The 20004-nt window shown below is 39.0% G+C and overlaps 1 protein-coding gene across 1 annotated transcript in view; it reads left to right on the top strand.

Annotated features, from left to right (window-relative positions):
* The window catches only part of LAPTM4B (lysosomal protein transmembrane 4 beta), a 127900-nt gene that overhangs the window by 38089 nt on the left and 69807 nt on the right, over nt 1–20004 (top strand). Inside the window, exons 3-4 of the mRNA XM_043976759.1 lie at nt 10553–10626; nt 11630–11752. Coding sequence (XP_043832694.1) covers nt 10553–10626; nt 11630–11752 — 197 coding nt within the window. The remainder of the gene's footprint in view (nt 1–10552; nt 10627–11629; nt 11753–20004) is intronic.

Raw genomic sequence — 20004 nt, 5'->3', positions numbered from 1 at the left:
AGGAAAAAAAAGATAATTTTTACTGATTAAACTTACTCATTTAAAGCGGTACCAAAATCATTGTCAAAGGTCAAATGAGTCTGTGAGATCTGGACATATTCTTACTAGACTTAAAATGTTTTGTGGATTCTTTGCTTCCAGTGAGCCTGGAAGTCTTGTTCTCTTTGAAAGCATAATTTTACTCTGATAATTATATTGATCTGCCTAGAAATACAATTGTTCCAGGATTACAGAGATTCCCAAATGGAGATGGAATTCTGGAATAGAACCTTGTACAAGGGTCACACATTACAAAAGGTTATGCATGATTCAGTGGCCTGGGCACTCACCTTATTTAAACCCCATCACTAGGGTGATGAGGGCTAGACTTGAAAAAATGAACCATTCCTCTAAAGTCTGCTTTTGGGGAGGGGTACTTTTGTGGGAGTCTGCATTTTAATTTCAGTTGTTTTTCAGTTGTGTCTGACTCTGAAGATCCTGGAGTACTTTGCCATTTTCTTTCTCCAACTCATTTTACAGAAGAGGAAACTGAGGCAAAAAGAGTTAAGTGACTTGCCCAGGGTCACACAGCTAGTAAATGTCAAGTGTCTGAGGCCAGATTTGAATTCAGGTACTCCTGAATCCAGGGCCAGTGCTTTATCCACTGTGCCACCTAGCCGCCCCCAACACATATTCTTCCTATTACCAATGGTGGTATTCATTTGATCCCTTTCCAAAGCTGGAAATCAAAATAAGCAGTGCAAGTGAGGAGGCTAGATAGCAATTGGATGATTAGGGTACAATGTGAAGCATTTCATATAATGATAGTGGGCCATGTGATGTACTCTCCAATATGGACAGTGAGGGTGCTAGGGTGAGAATTCCATAGCTGAGGTTACTTGAAAACATGAGTTTCCAAAGTAAGGGTACTTAACAATGTCCTATGGGAAGGAATTGTACCAAGTCCTGCTATAGTTGTATAGGATAATAGTACTTTTTAGCATAATATACCTAATAATAGAAACTTTGAAATTTCTTAATTTGTACATGCTGTGTCCATGAACCTGTATGTCATTGGCTGGAGTGAGCAATAGCTGAATCTTTAATCGTTTGTATATCACCTTCTAAAGTTGGGCTTTAGCTTTGGGTCCCTTACTGGAGATAGTATTTCCTATACACATGGATGAATGATTTCCCTAAGAAAATAGCATGCTGTTGTAGTGAAAATAAGGTTTAGCACCTCAATAAGATAGTAGGAATATGTTTGTCAACTTGGAATAACTGATAATATAGTGAGGGTGGGACTGTAACCTGGCATATGGAAGAGGGTAAAATTCTAGCTATACTATCTAAAATCTAATGAGTGGTCGCCCATAAATTATAAGCTTTAGCAAGAGTATTTAAGTATTTAAGTATTTCTTTTCTTTTTTTCTTTTTTTTTTTTTTGTGGGGCAATTGGGATTAAGTGACTTGCCCAGGGTCACATAGCTAGTAAGTGTTAAGTGTCTGAGGACAGATTTGAACTCAGGTCCTGAATCCAGGGCCGGTGCTTTATCCACTGTGCCACCTAGCTGCCCCAAGTGTTTAAGTATTTATTAAAGATCATTAGGATCAGAGAGAAAGGTAAAAATCTAACTATTTCTAAGAGACCACATCATCCGACCCACCATGGCAAGGTCAGAAACCAAAAAAAAAGCAAGAACCTCTCTGCCAGCGTCTGCTTCCTACTTCGTGTCCTCCTCCCAGAAATGGGAGGCTCCTCAAGTTGATTGGCTGGTAGCTTTGACAGACAGTACTCATGAGCAAACATCGTTTCCTGATGCCAAGGAACTGACCACATGGCTTGCCCTCACACGCCTTCTTCTCATGGCGGAGCTTTCTTACAGTAGCTCTCCAGCAGGTGGCATCATTCCAATCGTTACACATAGCTGAGTCCATTTTGCTTTTAAACTTAAATTTTGTGATTAAGCTGTCTTGAGTAAGTTGGTTTTTGACAATAAGATAAGCACCTCTGTCCTTAAAGCATATGTACTATATTATATAGTAGTAAACAATATAGCATATATATGGTAAAATACATACTATGTAGTAATACATAGTATGTAGCATAATGTAGTAAACATGTATGTACTCTTAAAAACAAGTGACAAATTGATGTAGACCCTTTAATAAGACAGACCACCAATGAAAAAATACTATAAACAATTTTATCAGTGATTTTTGAAGTAAACTACTAATCAAATTATGGTAAATAATTTTAGCTAATAGGATAAAAAAGCCACTTGAGATCCCAGTTATTAGCTTGTTCCCAAGTGGGGCAACCTCCTGTCTTCCTGTACTTGAGACTCAAGCAAGTCCATGTGTCTCAAGGGCAATTTTGATTAGGTGACAGAGATTTAGAGACTTGACCACCCAGAAGTGAACCTAGTCTAGTCTGGTAAGAAGCAAGCCTTTCATGTGCAGCCTCTGAAATGGCAGGGTGATGGAGGTCTGTTCTTAAAGAGCTTCGTTTTTCTGCTTGGATTAATAAAGTTTGGTTGCATGCATTGCATGCAAAGTGTATCTGCAGCAACAATTAGGGAAGTAATGGTAAATAGGTGTAAGGGACTAAAATTCTAGCTATACTGTCTAAAATATCTAATGAGTGGTCACCAATAAATTATAAGCTTTAGCAAGAGTTAGACTTTTAAGCATTTATTAAGGAGAATAAGAATTTGGTAAAGAGAGAGAGAAGGGCCTAGATTCATCTATCTATTAAAGGGAGAGCACATTTCTAGCTCCCTTCTCCACCTGAGTCCTGAGGAAAGAGAGTGAGAGCGCCCACCTCGCCCCCTCTTCCTCCCACAAGCAAACGTCACTTCCTGACGCCAAAGAGCCGGATGTCTTGCCCTCAGATGCCTTCTGCTCATGGCGGAGCTTTGCTACAGTAAGTTTCCAGCGGGTGGCGTCATTCCAATCGTTACATAGGAACACAGACACCTCACACTACAACTGTCGGCCCCATTTCTGGTGAGCTCCATTTCCTAAGGTCTTGAGTTGATAAGGCCTCCACTAGGTGTGGCCTTATCAACACCATCAAAGCCAATGTCTGAGGGCACCACGAAAAAACAAGTCATGATGGCTCTGGTAGCCCCACAGCCTAAAATAGTGGGGTTCACAGCTGATCCCCAGATATAGAGGTGTATTGTAAACGTTTGGGGATTTGAGAGGTATAATAAGCACACTCACACTTTATTAATTACAGGATAGTGAATTAGACAAAGACAAGTTTCAGAAGCATAGAAATAGAGAAACAAAGACACAATAACAATTCCAATCACAAATATAGTAATAAAGATATCCATCACCAAACCAGGGAAGCAACAACATCTGCATTTCTAGCTGAGGAATCCCAGTTCACAGCTTCAAGAGTCCTGACTGGGAAAGGTCCCTGACAGAGAATCCTCTTCACAGGTGAGATTTCAAAGACCACTTTCCCAGTAAAGACTTATATATAGTTTTAAACAAAGAAGACATTAAGTTAACTACTTGCTTGACCAGCACAGATGTTTACTTCCTTCATCAAGGGTAGGATGAACATCCTGCTTTGACTGGAATACATTAATCTGTTTCCGGAGCTTCTGTAAAAGTTCTGTTTTGTTCCAAGGAAGAGGGCCAGGCTTTCAAGGAAGAAAACAAACTTATCAATCATCATGACTGATTCCAAAAAACAAAAGGGTGCCTACAAGTTTATTATTCTTATGAACAGGGAAAATCTTCCTGTTTTCATAATTAACCCCTCAAGAGATTTAGTATTTTCTTTTGCCAGCTACTTCCTTTTATTTTCTCCTTATCCAGATGACTGGACTGTTCATTCTATATCAGGTCTGCACCAACCAATTGCCTCACTAACTGACCATGTAATTCATCATTTTAACCCTAAGTAGCTCAACTGATATTGCTTCTTCCCAATCCAATAGCTGTCCAAATTCACTAACATAAGCTTTTAATGACCAGTTCCTTTGTTGTATTTCTAACATGGAAAATATTTCCCATATAGATACCTCAACACAGCTAATTTTTTTTAATTTAAAAAAAGAAAATTTATTGAAATTTTTGTTTTTATTTAGCTTTCATTCGAAATATATTTACTCTCCCTCCCCTACCATTGTGCCACCTAGCTGCCCCCCACATTGTGGTGGTCATGTATATTGCTTAATTGGTTCCATTTGCTTCATTTTGCATCATTTCATATGTCTTGACTAACTTCTTCATATTCATCATTTATCCCAGCACAGTAATACTCCATTACATTCATGTGCCATAATTTTACCCATTTCTGAATCAACAGGCATCCAGCTTGTTTCTGGTTATTTGGTACCACTTTTTGTGGTGCTTTGAATATTTTGATGTGTATGGAGCTTCTCTTTCTGTCCTTGGCCCACTCTATTTAGGAAGAGCCCCCCTGTCCCCCAACACCCTGAATCTCCTAAAACCCTGCCTTATTTTAATTCTGAGGCTGAATTTGAACTTAGATCTTCCTGACTCCAGGCCCAGAATTCTATCCACTGCACTACCTAGCTTCCATAGGTACTTTTATTATCCCCATTTTACAGATCAAGAAACTAAGGCAATTCCCCAAGTGATAGTCAAAGGATATGAGCAGACAGTTTTCAGACAAATCAAAACTATCTATAGTCATAAGAAAAAGTGCTCTAAATCACTATTGATCAGAGAAATGCAAATTCAAACAATTCTGAGGTATCAACTCACACCTACTAGAGTGGCTAATTTAGCAAAAAAGAATATTGAATTTTGGAGGGGATGTGGGAAAACTGGGATGCTAACCCACTGTTGACAGAGTTGTGAACTGATCCACCCATTCTGGAGAGTGTAAGGTCCAAATTCAATATGAGGAAAGTTAATTTGGGCGGCTTGCCGTAATATTGGGGTAAGGAAGAATATTAACAGCCTTTTTAAAAAAATGAAACAGGGTTTATTAACAAGAACAAATGTAAAATACAAGTGAGATTAGTAGAACTAGGGACAAGGGAAAAAGGGAATAGGGGAAGGAAAATAATATGACCTGGAATCACACCAACTGGACTCAGTTGTTCCCAAAGAGCAAAGTGGTTGCGCCCCGTCTCTCTCCCTCTCAAACACCAGAATGGAGAATCTCCTCCCTTCTCCTTCCCAGAAAACCCTGCGCCATCTGTACACAGCCCCAAGCTAATTGGCTGGCAGCCTTGATTGACAGTTACATGACTGCCCTCACTGGGTTTCTAGTTTTTATAATTTGGCCAGGCCCATGTAGGCGTCAGTGCGTGGTGATGACATGAGCTGTAGCGCCATGGCTCTGGCTACAGCCAGTGGGTGGAGCACCATGCAAGAACTGAGGCAGCTGTGGCAGCCGCCCCAGGACTTCTAATTTTAGCCAAAGATGGAGCCATAGAAACCTCAAATTACAATTAAATCTTTACAGGAGCAATTTGGAACTCATGTGGGATGGAATTAGGGTCAGATTGATCATGAGTCATCCCAAAAGACTCAGTTTCCCAATTTTTATTGCAATACTATGAGTGAACACAGGTAGAGAACCAGAAAAGTGGAAAGGCATCTCTCAAATAAGGAAAGAAAAGATAGTTATATTTATATTATGGATAAATCGATTATCAGTCTCATTATAATAATCCACCTTAGGGAGGTACAGGGGAGGGCTTATCCTAATTTGGAGTTCCTGGGGTCCTAAGACAACCCCCAAAGCAGGTACCTTTTTCCATGGAGGTGTGTTTTGGGGGCTTACATGTCATAAGGTGAATCTGGGGCCAAATTTGGCCTTTTTTGTGCATGTCACCTTTTCGTTCCCATGTCTAGTTTCAAAATATTTTCATTTATCAGTTTGAATTTCTATACCCTGTCTGTGTATCATTGTTATAGTTAAGGTCTCTATGACCTGCCTCTGTATGTTCTTGTTATGGGTGCTGATTAATGTGGGTAGCAAGAACCTAGGCTCTAACTTGTATTAATGAAGATGCAAGTCTTAAGTTATCCATTAACTGGTGTCTGAATCCCTCTTAGAGCTCAGATCTAAATTAGAGCTTGTCTTAGGTTTTTCTGGTAACCCCTTTTTTGCCTGCTACATCAGAACTATGCCCAAAGGGGTATAAACTGTGCATACCCTTCGATCCAGCAATAGCACTACTAGGTTTATATCCCAAAGACATCCCCCAAAAGAGAAAAAGACCTATTTGTACAAAAATATTTATAGCAGCTCTTTTTGTGGTGGCAAAGAATTAGAAATCAAAGGAATGTCCATCAATTGGGGAATGGCTAAACAAGCTTTGGTATATGACAGTGATGGAATATTATTGTGCTATAAGAAATGACAAGCAGGATGATTTCAGAAAGACCTGGAAAGACTTGTATGAACTGTATAGTGAAGTGGGCAGAACTAGGAGAATGTTGTGCACAGGGACAGCAATATTGTTTGTTGAAGAATTGTGAAAGACTTGACTATTCTCAGCAATACAGTGACCCAAGAGAATCCCAAAGGACTAATGATGGAGTATACTATCCAACTCCAAAGAAAGAACTGATGTTGATTGAACACAGACTGAAGCATCCTATTTTTTACTTTCTTTCATTTTTTCTTTTATTCAAGTCTTTTTTTAATCAATCACATCTCCCATTTATTTATTCATTCATTTATCTATCTATTTATTCATTCATTCATTCATTTTTCTGTCTATTTATTTGTTTGTTTGTTTGTTTAAGGTTTTGAGTTCCAAATTCTATCCCTCTCTCATTCCCTCCCTTCCCTTCTCCCTCCCTGAGGTGGTAAGCAATCAGTATAGGTTGTACATGTGCAATTATGAAAACATTACCATATTAGTCATTTTATATAAAAAGACTTAAAAAAAAAAAAGAAAGCACAAAATAGCATGCTTCAGTCTGTTCAGTGTAAGGCTCATTCACTGCCCATCTTAGATAGATTACTCCACCCAATTGAGTCTGTATGTTAATCTCTCCTTGAGCCAGCTCTGATGAGATTAAAGGTTTTTGAGCCAATTCTGATGAATTTACTGCCCCGCTCCTCCTCCATCTCTCCCCCTACTCCATAAGCCCTTTCCTGTGGAATTTCACCCAATTCTACCTCTCCCCTTCCCCTTCCCCAGTGCAATCCTCTCACCCCTTATTTTTACCCTAAAGATATCAACATGGGGCAGCTAGGTGACACAGTGGACAAAGCACTCACCCTGGACCCAGGAGGACCTGAGCCCAAATCTGGCCATAGTCACATGACACTCACCCACTGCTCAACCCAGGCACGTCACCCAACTCCAACCACCCCACAAAAAAAAAAAAGATAAACAAAAAATAAATGATTTACAGATATCATCCCTTTATAATCTATTATTCAAGTTTTTTATACAAAATTACTAATATGGATATGTTTAACATAATTGCACATGTGTATAACCTATATCTGATTGCTTACCACCTCAGGGAGGGAGGAGGGTAGAGAGGGAGGGAGAGAGAGAATTTGGACTTCAAAATTTTAAATAAAAGTGGTTATTAAGCAGTCAAAAAAAGAAATGTAGGCAGCAAGAGGCAAAGTGACTTGCTCTGGGTCACACAGCTAATGTCTGGGGCCAGATTTGAAATTAGGTTTTCCTGACTCTAGACTCAGCACCACCTAGCTGCTAAGGGGTTGGATGAATGCTAAAATGAGTATCTGTAAATTAGCTAACATCTGAACTGAGAGAACTTATGTTGAATAGAAGACTCTAAGTTTTTTTTTCTGACAAAATCTATCTGACCTTGGGCAAGTCACTTAACTTCCATGGGACCTTTATCTTTATGATGAGGAGGTTGAACTAGGGGCTTCTGAAGTCCCTTCTGGTTCTAAATTTGTGATCCAGTGAGGACAATGCAGTTAAATAGAGAACCAAGGGAAAAACTAAAAAGATTTAAGAAGAAGTCAGCAATGCTGAGAAGAACTATGAAGAAGAGAGGCAGTTAACAGGAGATTTATAAGAAGAGATCAAAGGGCAAGTCCAACCTCCACCCAAGGCATCCCTCCTGATGGTCTCTAGCCAGTAAGAAAACATCTTCATAGCCATTGGCTGAGAAGGTTCATTGAGACTGACTCTAACTTTCCTTGTAGGGGAAAGGTTTCCTTAAGTCTACCTTCAGTAGAAGGAGGACTGAGTTGCTGGTGGTTCTGAAGATAGAACGTCAGGTGAGAAGTATATATCAGAGGCATAGGAGTTGAAGATCCAGCTGACCTTGCAGACTGGAAGCACAGTAGTCTTCTCTGCAGAGGACTATTAACCATAATACCCCTCCTTACCTTTTGGCCCCAGCATCCTGAGTGGGGGAGGTTTTAGGGTAGAAGATGATCCTGAAGACAGCCATAGTTGTTAGTTAACTGGAGTGGAAAGCAGACACTGGAGTGGAACAGAAGAGGATATTGAGAAGCAATACAAGGACACAACACATGGCAGAAAATGGGTCAGTAGAGACCCCTGGCAACTTGGTAGTGTTTAAATAATGAATATGTCCCTCCATTTCATGTGCTCCAGTCCTGTGTGTTCCCTATACATGCATCCCCTTCATTCATAAAGCTGCTCTTGCCCATAGGTGCCCCATATATGGATGATCCAATTATTATCAATTTTCCCCACTTCATATATATCAAGGAAAATGTCCTGTTACTGCTTTAATTACATTACTATTTAAATGTTGATTAGGAATTAATAAAAATTACTAAGCATTATGTGCCAAGTGCTATGCATTTTTTAAGAATAATACAATTTTTATTTAGTTTTAAGTTCCAAATTTTATTCCTCCTTCCTTCCCTCCCCCCCCAGGTGGTAAGCAATCAAATATGGGTTATACATGTGTGATTATGTAAAACATTACCATATTAGTCATTTATGCATTTATGAAGTATGTCATCTGGTTAACTAATAAAATGATAATAGCTAATATTTATATAGCATTTTAAAGTTTACAAAACCTTCACACATACTTTCTCATTTGACCCCCATTTTACAGATGAGAAAATGAGTCTAAGTGACTTGCCTAGGATCACACAACTAGTAAATTGCTAAGGTAATGTTGGAACTCAGGTCTCCCTGACTCCAAGTCCAGGACTTTTTATCCATTATACCACTTAGCTGCCTTAAAGCAAAACATGAAGAATGAGAAGTGGTTGTTCCTTGTTATGTTTCTTTTGGTTAGAACACTTTTAGAACTTTGTTTTCCATTCTGGGTCCCATATTTTAGGAAGGAAGTGTATTAACGAGCAGGTACACATCTGAAGAAGTGACCCTAATGGTAAGGGGCTAGAAGTCACACTACAGAAATATCAGTTGAAGGAACCAGGGGTGTTCAGTCAGTATAAGAATAGATTTATTCAAAGAGAGCAATCATATCACCCCTCAAGGTTTGTCATATTGAGGAATCATTAGCCTTGCTTTTCTTGGTTCTAGAGGACAGAACATTCCAGGCATGTGGGAGATGGCATGAGCAAAGTCATGGAAATGGGTGAACAGGATGAGAATAGGGGATAGAGTGTATCCCTTAATTTGGGCAGAACATACAATGCAGGAAGGGAAACAGTATGAGATATGGGTGGTAAAGTAAGCAGGAGCCAGAATGTGAAGGGATATAAGTGATAGGTCAGAAATTAGACCTTATTTGGTTGAGCAATGGAGAGTCATTGAAGGGTTTTGAGGAGCAGAGAGTGATGTGGCTATAGTGATACTTTAAGAATTTTATGCAGTCTTTAAGGAATTATAGTTTTATAAAATAAGGTTTTATAAATTCCTTTTGTAAAGGAATTTTAAAGTGATACTTTAGGAATTTTATTACTGGTATGGAGAATGGATTGCAGAAAATACTAAGAAATAGACTAATGTTTCAGGAAAAAAAAGTTGAACTTAATTGAATCCTTTTATGTTTTAAGACCTTTTCATACTTGAGACATTTAAAAAAAAGTTTTAGTGGTCAGGCTACGTGTTCTAAACTTGGAGATCATGGTACATAGAAGGTTTAAGAGACTAGGCTAAATTTAACACCAAAGCATGTCTTTCTTTATAAAAATTCTTTGATTTCCTAGGCCTAGCTCACTTCAGGTGCTTAATAAATATTTGTAGAATTGACTTCAGTCCTAGAATGTTGTATGCTTTTCAAAATTTAATCTCTGATATTAGTTTATTTTTCTTAACACCTATCTTTCATTTTAAAACGTAGTAAAAATTCCAGTTTTTTGAGGGTTAATTAAATCAATTTGAGGATTAATGATGTTTAAACTCTGTGTTGGAAAAGAGAAAAGGGAGTATTCCCTTCAGTATTGTCCCTTGATAAGCTTATAGTTCTAAGTTTAGTTGTATTGGAAAGAGATCAAATCTCTTTTGCAGCCCACATCCAGTTAATTTGTCTTTTAATCATCAAAAGCAAAATACCTAGAGGGAGGAAGTTGGCAGAATATTTAAACGATGGGTTGGACTCTGACCACTCTGCAAACGTTGGGTGTTGAATGTTTGTTAAATTGAATTGACTGTATGCATTCTTTTCCTTTTGGCAGACATGTGCATTGCAACTGCAATCTCCCTTCTCATGATCTTGATCTGTGCAATGGCAACCTATGGTGCATATAAGGTAAACTACTGCAGGGGCTGGCTCTCTCACTGGAACCTCTCAATGAGGAAATAACATTCATCAGTGCAGATCAGCAGTGATTTTGTCGTTTACAATCATAAGAGTTTCCTGGGGTAGTGCTGAGACGATAACTGATTTGTCTAAGTTTCCACACCAGTGTGTGCCAGAGGTGGGTCTAGAATCCAAGTCTTCCTGGTTTCAAGGCCAACTGGCTTTCTTGTTCCAAGACCAGTGGCCTCAAACTCAAATAGAAACAGATCCCTTCTGGCCATATATTAACTTAGAAAACTACAAATTAACACTATCTATATTGTATTGTATTTTTAAAAAACTTTTTTTTTTGTTAAACATTTAACAATTACTTAATCTGATTCTGACAGTTTTATGGGCCACTTTTGACCAATGCCCAACTGCTTCGAGCTAATCTACTCTGCCTCTCTCCAAAGTATTTTCCCAACTGTGTAAAATAACTCTTGGAAGTATTTTTTTCCCCTGTTTTCTATGGTAATTGTTGAAAGGTTTCACATCCATCTAGAGTGCTAAGGAGAGATCACAGGGTCATTGATTTAAAAATGGAAGGAATTTTAAAAGTCATTGTATCCAACCCCACATTTTATAGATGAAGACACTGAGGTCCAGAGAGGTTAGGTGACTTGTCCAGGGTCACACAGCTAGCAAATTAGTATCTGTTGCAGAATTTTAATTCAGGTGTTCCTTAGACAAGTCCAGCACTCAATCTCCTGCTACTTACCTGCCTCATTCAATTAGAATAATCCTCTTTTAGAGACTTGGATTATTTCCAGGGTTAGTTTGTGCTAGAAATCTGTCCAGTGCTAGTTAGTCTATCAATAATAAAAAGATAATAATTTTTTTAAAAGACTTTCTCAAAGGATACAACAAAAACAGCCTAGAAATGTTTGTTGTTGTTGTTGTTGTTGGTTTTGGTTTTTTGGGGTAGTGCCAAGTCTGTTTTAATACTTTGTTTCTTTTCTGTTGTACATAGCAACATGCTGCCTGGATCATCCCATTCTTCTGCTACCAGATTTTTGATTTTGCCCTCAACTCCCTGGTGGCGATCAGTGTGCTTGTTTATCCAAATTCGATCCAGGAATATGTACGACAGCTGGTAAGTAGTCATCAGAACCACGTTAAGCATGTTCTCCTTAGGGTGACATGGCTGACTAAAGGGATATTTCCAAATAGTTTGAAGCTTTGTGAGACTCAGTAAGATATTTCCAACTGCTATCTAACGCTACAGGGGGACCGGCTTAAATAGATTTTATTTTGCACTTAGCTGACTCTGAATTACCTAGAAGTTTGGAAGGCTAATTAGCTGAATATGAGCTTTTTGTTTCTTGGCCTCCATCCTGGGAAAACATGAGCTCCCCAGAGCCAGAGTCTAATAAGCTTGTGCTGCTTGCTACTCAGCAAATCCTTCTGAAAGCTGATCGCCACCTGTTTTACTATGGGAAATTCTATCATTGCTTTGTCAGGTAGAAACTGAGGAGAGTTCTCCATTTACCTTGATTCATTTATCAGGAATGGAAGAAGCAAGTCATAGGTCTAGAGCCAAAAGGGACCTTAGTGGTCATCTAGTCCAACCTCCTAATTTGACAGATGAGAAAACCATGAGCCAGAAAAGTGTATTGACTTACCTAAGGTCGTGTGTGTGTGTGTGTGTGTGTGTGTGTGTGTGTGTGTGTGTGTGTGTGTGTGTGTTGCTTCTCCCAATGGATTATAAAGTCCTTTAGTTTAAGGACCATTTAATTTTTGTTTTTATTTATCCCTAGCACCAAGCACTATACCTAGCACATAGTGGCTTTTAATAAATGCCTGTTGATTTCTTTACCTAAATATTATTTATATTGTTAGCAAAATGCCATTCCAGCTGAGTTAGATTATGAAACAACAATCTCCCTAACCCTAGTTCAAATTCTAGAATCAATATTTTTAGATTCTGGTTTCTGACAACTTTTCAATATTGCAACTGAAATGTCCAACGATGACATATATGGCAGAACCTGCTTTTAAGTTGTTATGAGTATCAGATTGAGTGGAAACAGGCTTTCATTAGCTTCTTACAGTTTAGTAAGAAATGACAAATAATGGTTTTATATTAATCTAACTTTTTTCCCTACCAGGCTTTTTTTCTTTTTTTTTCTTTTTTTTTTTTGCAGGGCAATGGGGGTTAAGTGACTTGCCCAGGGTCACACAGCTAGTAAGTGTCAAGTGTCTGAGGCCGGATTTGAACTCAGGTACTCCTGACTCCAGGGCCGGTACTCTATCCACTGCGCCATCTAGCTGCCCCCCCTTTCAACTATCTTAATTGGAAATGGTCTGGGGTTGCATAAGTTAAGTTTAGAGTTAAGAGCATTTATCTATATTTCTATTTTCCTATTTCCTTATCTTTGATTTTTATTAGTTTCACCTTTGTTGTTTAATTAATTCCCAAGTAATAAAATCTGATCCTTTTGTGAACCAAAGCTTAGAGGCTCCTTTCTTATTGGCCTGGGAGAAATATCTAAAAAGGGCAGTTCAGTGGGGAAGATAAATCTAAAAAAAAGGTCCCTCATATTTCCAGGACCCCAATATTAAGGCGAGTCACCCAAATAATGCTCTCTATATCAAATTTTGGCCCTCTCAGTACTTTGCATACACAATCACCTCGAGTCAGCAAAACTCCACTGTGAAGTGGTTAAGGCAAGTATGGTCACCAATTTAGAGATGAGGAAATTGAAGCTTAAAGACATTAAGTGACTTGCCCAAAATCAGAGCCAATAGACTCAAAACCCAAACCTCCTAAGTCCAAACCCAAAGTTCTTTATTCTATGTAGTGCTGCCTCTAAATATTTTTAGGATTAGTGGGTAAATGCTTTAATGTACATTGGCTAGGAATTTTAGCATTCTAAGCTGGAGAAAAATTTTGAGAGATCATTTAGTGCAACGTGTAGTAAAGTAAAAAGAACAATGGATCTGAAGTTGAAGGACATGGGGTCCAAATCCCACTTTTGGCACCTATTACCTTTGTGACCTTGGGCACATCACTTAAATTTCTCTGGACCTGTTTCCTCAGCTGTTGTGTTGGATGATCTTTAAGCTCTCTTCCAAGGTTCATTCAAAGATCCTATGTTCCCATGAAATGATTTGCTCAAGGTATAGTGCTAAGTAGTGGCTGAGTCAGAATGAGGCCCAAAATTTCTTGATTCTCATTTTGGGGACCTTTGCAATAAAAAGACTATCTTTATTCTTATCATTATTCTTCACTACTTCAGTGATCTATGATTCCATCAGTATGGATACTCTCTCCACCAATGGAAAACACCAGCACCTCCATGCTTTAATAGAAAGTTTCAAGAGTTGCTGTAGTCAAAGAAATGCATCAGCTGGATGCCATCCTCTTTTATATTATACTTTCTGGAGATAAACCTCTCCACCCTTATCAAAGCTGATCTTCAGACAACACATATACATTAGTTTGCCAGCACTGGAAAGATTTTTTGCCTGGCTTACCTACTGGGATTCATGTTCTTTTTGCACAGTCTGCAAGAAGCCACAGTTTCCTCCATGCCATGATGATACATCAGAGTAGGACTTCTATGAAAACTGTCATAATTATTATGATATTTTCTATTTCTTTTGTTAATTTTCAAATTTAATCTTAGAGATTTTTTTTTAGTGAACAAAAGAATCTATTTTTTTCTCCCTCTAGCTTATCCCTTGGAAAAAGAAAAAGAGAACATGTGTGAAAAATACACATAATCCAGCAAACAAACCAACAGACCTCATTGGCCATATCCAAAAAGTAGAAATGTCTGCATCCCGAGTCCATCACCTCTCTGTCAGTAGGTGGGATGAAATGTTTCTTCCTTGGTCTTCCAATCGTGACTGGGCATCGCAGTGATAAGAGTTCTTAAGTCTTTTGAAGTTGTTTGTCTATAGAATGTTGTTGTTCTTTTATAAACTGTTCTTCTGGTTGTTTTCCTTGCTCCATGATAATTCCTCCAAATCTTCCCAGACTTCTCTGAAACCATTTGTTCATTGTTTTTTAGAGCATAGGGGCAGCTAGGTGGCACAGTGGATAAAGCACTGGTCCTGGATTCAGGAGGACCTAAGTTCAAATCCGGTCTCAGACACTTGGCACTTACTAGCTGTGTGACCCTAGGCAAGTCACTTGACCCTCATTGCCCCCCCCCCCAGTTAAAAAATTTTTTTGACTATTTTTTATAGTATAATAGTATTCATGGCACAATATTACAATCATATTCCATAATTTGTCATTTTCCTTGAAGCCTTCATTTTCAAGTTCTTTGCCACCACACAAAAAAATTGGAAAAAGTATTTTCATAATTTCTTCTTTTGAATAGAGGTTCTTTGTTTTAATAAAAAGTCAAGAAACTTCTACAGAGCCCACTGGTAGAGAACCTTTGCTTTCCCAATTATTGATTATATATATATTATCTGTCCTTGTACTTTCCTGTATCAAGCTTCTTCCTGAGAAGATAGTGTATGTGTTTGGTGAGTTCTGGTGGTGAACACTTCGTATGATAACCTTCGCCCTAACAGAACAAGGTATTTCTTCTCTGCTGGTGAATATGTTTGTCTTATCAACCAACCTTGAGAGATAGCTTGATCTTTTTTTTTTTTTTTTTTTTTTTTTGCTGGGCAGTGGGGGTTAAGTGACTTGCCCAGGGTCACACAGCTAGTAAGTCAAGTATCTGAGGCCAGATTTGAACTCAGGTACTCCTGAATCCAAGGCCGGTGCTTTATCCACTGCGCCACCTAGCCACCCCGATAGCTTGATCTTTACAATGCAGGAGGAGTCAAAGAAAGGATGACAATGACTAGTGAGATATCAAAGGAAACCATATGGTAGCCTTGTGAATGTTTAAAGAGTATGCTGGGTTCTCTGTTCTTTATTCTACAGAAATCTGGTCCATATGTTCTAGTAATTTATAACTTAGAACCCTAGAAGTTAGTAGGGACTTTTTTTGTTTTGTTTTGTTTAGTGAGGCAATTGGGGTTAAGTGACTTGCCCAGGGTCACATAGCTAGTAAGTGTTAAGTGTTTGAGGCCGGATTTGAACTCAGGTACTCCTGACTCCAGGGCCAGTGCTCTATCCACTGTGTCACCTAGCTGCCCCTAGTAGGGACTTTTTATCTAGTCCAATCACCTGCAAACGCAATGATCCCCGCTACAACATCTCTGACAAGAGAGCACCCAATCTCTACTTGAATATCTCTAGTGATTGAGAATGCATGGCCTCCTATAACAACCCTTCTCATTTGGGGGCAGTTCTGATTGTTAGGAATTACTTTCTTTGGTTGAGGCACATCTCTGCCTAAGAACTAGCCAAGTAGAATCTCTCTTCTACACGGTAACCCTTCAATGATTTCAAGACTGATGTTCTCTCTCAGAAGAGAAATCTGAGAAATTTATCTTCTCCAAGTTGAATTTTCTCATTTCCTCTGACTGATTCTCATATGACATAATATTAGTTCCTATCATCACCCTTGTTCATTTCTTCTAGGCATGTTTCAGATTGTAAAAATCCTTCCTATCATAGCAAAGGGACCATAGATCCCAGATTTGGAGCATAAGATATGATAGAGGGGCTTCATTTTCATTATAAAATATTGCAGGAAGAAATGAATTAACAGTTTGCTGTCAGCCAAGTGAGCTCTCTGAATTAAAATAAATAAAATAAATGTACATATTATATATATGTACATATAAAATATCTATATGCATAAGGGAGGGAAAGAGAGGAGGGGAGAGAGAGAGCAAGAGAGAAAGGAGAGAAAGAGAGAGAAGGAGAGGGAGAATGAATTTAGGAAGTAGAAAAATTGGAGCATGGGATGACAGACTGTCCAAGTCTGCATCTGAGCTTGCTGGTAGGGCAGAGCTCTACTTCTTTATTGCTGGACTTTGGGGGAGCAAAGCAAAGCAGTTTTGTTTTACGACATGGTTATCAAAGCAGAAGGACTAGGGAAGAGCAGAAATGCAAACAAAATGTGGGGTGGACATGATTACTCATTTCTTTTTTTTTTTTTTTAAAGCGAGGCAATTGGGGTTAAGTGACTTGCCCAGGGTCACACAGCTAGTAAGTGTTAAGTGTCTGAGGCCGGATTTGAACTCAGGTACTCCTGATTCCAGGGCTGGTGCTCTATCCACTGCACCACCTAGCTGCCCCGATTACTCATTTCTTACTGGAAATGGAAGCTAGTATAAAGATAGATTCATCATGTCTGGAGAGGAAAGATACAGGACCCTTTTCTTTTTGCTTCTATACTCCTAAAAAGTGAAGTAAAACTGAACACAATACTCCAGGTGGCATATATCCCAGTTCAGTTAGAGTATGTGGTCAACATTAAAACTCAAAATACTGTATAGACCGAGGCAGCTAGGTGGCGCAATGGATAAAGCACCAGCCCTGGATTCAGGAGGACCTGAGTTCAAAGCTGGCCTCAGACACTTGGCAGGTAGTAGCTATGTGACCCTGGGCAAGTCACTTGACCCTCATTTCCCTGCAAAAAAAAAATACTGTATAGACCAAAGCTTCTTAAACTGTGGGTCATGACCCCATATGATGTCACGTAACTGAATGTGGTGGTTGTGAAAAATTTGGCAGTAAATGTTTGATTTGTATACCTATTTTATATATCTATATACCAGGGATTGCATAAAAATTTCTCAGGTGAAAAGGGGTTGTAAGTGAAAAAAGTTTAAGAAGCCCTGGTCTAGACCATTAACATGCATGTGCACAGTCACACTTCTCTATTAATCATAGGATTATCTACTCTCTGATAAAGGCAGATCAGTTGGGATGAGTGATGGGGGACAGCAAAGACATAACAGAAAGCTGTAGTCCTTTTTGTGTTCTGTGTAGGCTATGTTCACTTAGGCTAGAATAGATGCCATATCTAAAGGACTTTCCACAATTTTTATTTTTTCTTGACTTTTCTGAAGCATCTGGCATTGCTGATTATTGTCTCTTCCCATATATTATATCTTCTCTTGGTTTTTCTAACACTTTTCACTTTTGATTCTCCTTCTTCTCCATCTTCTCAGTTTCCTTTGTTGGACTTTCATCCATATAATGCTAACTGTGGGTGACCCCTAAGGTTCTGATACTTCTCTGTCTTGGGCTTTCTTCTCTTTTCCCTCTATATTCTCATGTGGTGGCTATATCAGCCTATGAATTCAGTCATCACTACTTGGATAATCCCACAATCTATATATCCATACCTTGTCTACATGCTGAGCTGTAGTGACACATCACCAGCTGCATCTTGGACATCTTGAACAAGATGTCCCATAGGCATTTCAAACTCAACATGTCCAAAGTAGAACACATCATTATTTTCTCAAAACCTTCTCCTCCCTTTCAAACTTCCCCATTACTGCCATCATCTTCCCAGTCATTCAAGCTCTTCTTCCCCATTTTGACCTCTTAGAATCCTTGGTTTCCTTCAATATTCAGTTCAAACACTACCTTCTGTAGGAAGCCCTTCCCAGTTACCCCAGCAACTAGTTGATTCCCATCTGAGATTACTATTCATCTATCCTGTATGTATCTTGTATATACCTAGTTATGTAGATGTTGTCTCCTCCATTAGAATGGGAGCTCCTTGAAGGCAGCCCTATTTTTGCCTTTCTTTGTACTTCTAGTGCTTTGCATATAGATTTTAATAAATGCTGGTTGATTTGAATTGATATGAGTAGCTGAGGCAGCTAAGCTGGGGCAGGGAGATGGTTTTCAGAAACTATGTTTCTCAAAGATAAGAGTATGACTTTCATTTACTTCATCAATATAACTATTTAAAAAAAAATAATCATTTCCTGAATTTTGTCAGTTGACCTAAAAGGACTCCAGGGATATTAATAATACCTCTTACTTACTTTGAACTGCTAACTAGTTAGACCTCTCCTAGAAGTATTTCCTCTTTATGAGTAAGTAGTGAGACTCTTTTTTTTTCTTTTTCTTGTGGGGCAATGAGGGTTAAGTGACTTGCGTCTTGTTTAAAACCTAAATGTGGGTCCTAATCTGCCCCCTCCCCCAGTCTTGGGGGGGTGGGAAGCTGGCTAAAATCACTGATAAATTTAGCAAGAGTTTAGGCTTTTAAAAATTTATTTTTATATATATATATATGAATTTATTTATATATATATATTTTATGAAGTTAGTGAAGAGAGAGAGAGAGATTGAGAACAGATTCCTTATAGCATGAAAATCCTAGCTTAGATCTAATTTGGTATAGCCAGAGAGAAAGAAATCGATTTCCTTATCTAGCAATCCATGTGAAATCTCTCACCACCAAGCCAGTGTCCGAATGACTAAAAGGGGCCCTCCTGTTCTCCCTCTCTCACCACATGCCTATTCCTCACCCAAAAGAGGCCCCTTTCCTCCGGGAACATCCACTTCCTAGTTCCTCTCTTCCTCCCCCAAATGGGAGGTCCTTCAAGATGATTGGTTGAGAGTGGTCTCTCTTTTTTTTTTTTGCTGGGCAATGAGGGTTAAGTGACTTGCCCAGGGTCACACAGCTAGTGTGTCAAGTGTCAAGTGTCTGAGGCCGGATTTGAACTCAGGTACTCCTGAATCCAGGGCTGGTGCTTTATCTACTGTGCCACCTAGCTGTCCCAAGAGTGGTCTCTTGCTGATGTCAGTAGTACACCACCTCTGAGAACAACCAGGGCTAGCCACATAAATCAGTCAGGTGGGACCCCTGGGCGTCTGCCAGATTCCATTATTTTTATCACACTTGCCCAGGGTCACAGTGTCTGAGGTGGGATTTGAACTCAGGCCCTCCTGAATCCAGGGCTGGTGCTCTATCCACTGCACCACCTGGCTGCCCCCTAGTAATGAGACTCTTATTATTATTATTTTTTTTTATAATGAGACTCTTGAGGCAGCTAGGTGGTGCAGTGGATAGAGTACTGGGCCTGAAGTCAGAAAGGCTCATCTTCCTGAGTTCAAATCTGGTCTCAGAAGCTTGCTAGCTTTGTGACCTTGGGTAAGTCATTTAACCCTCTTTGCCTCAGTTCTTCATCTGTAAAATGAGCTGGTAAAGGAAATGGCAAAACACTCCAGTGTCTTTGCCAAGAAAACCCCAAATGGGGTCACAAAGAGTTGGTGAAATGGCTGAATGTGAGACTCACTTCTTTCTTCTAAGTTTCTATATTATAGGGCAAAAGTTCCAGAAAAGGTAAGATCAGCAAAAGGAAAAATTAGAGTGAAGCCCTTATGTGACCAACATACTGTCAGTCATGGCAGCCTGACTTTAGTCCCATTATTACCCAAGTCCATGCACCAGTTATTTAGGTTTTTTTGTTTTGTTTTTTTTTTTTTGATTTTCAACACTAGCAAAGCATCTGTGAGTT

This window comes from Dromiciops gliroides, chromosome 1 (genome assembly GCF_019393635.1).
Source record: "Dromiciops gliroides isolate mDroGli1 chromosome 1, mDroGli1.pri, whole genome shotgun sequence".
In the NCBI taxonomy this organism is placed as follows: domain Eukaryota; kingdom Metazoa; phylum Chordata; class Mammalia; order Microbiotheria; family Microbiotheriidae; genus Dromiciops; species Dromiciops gliroides.
This window is presented reverse-complemented; position numbering and strand designations above follow the sequence as displayed.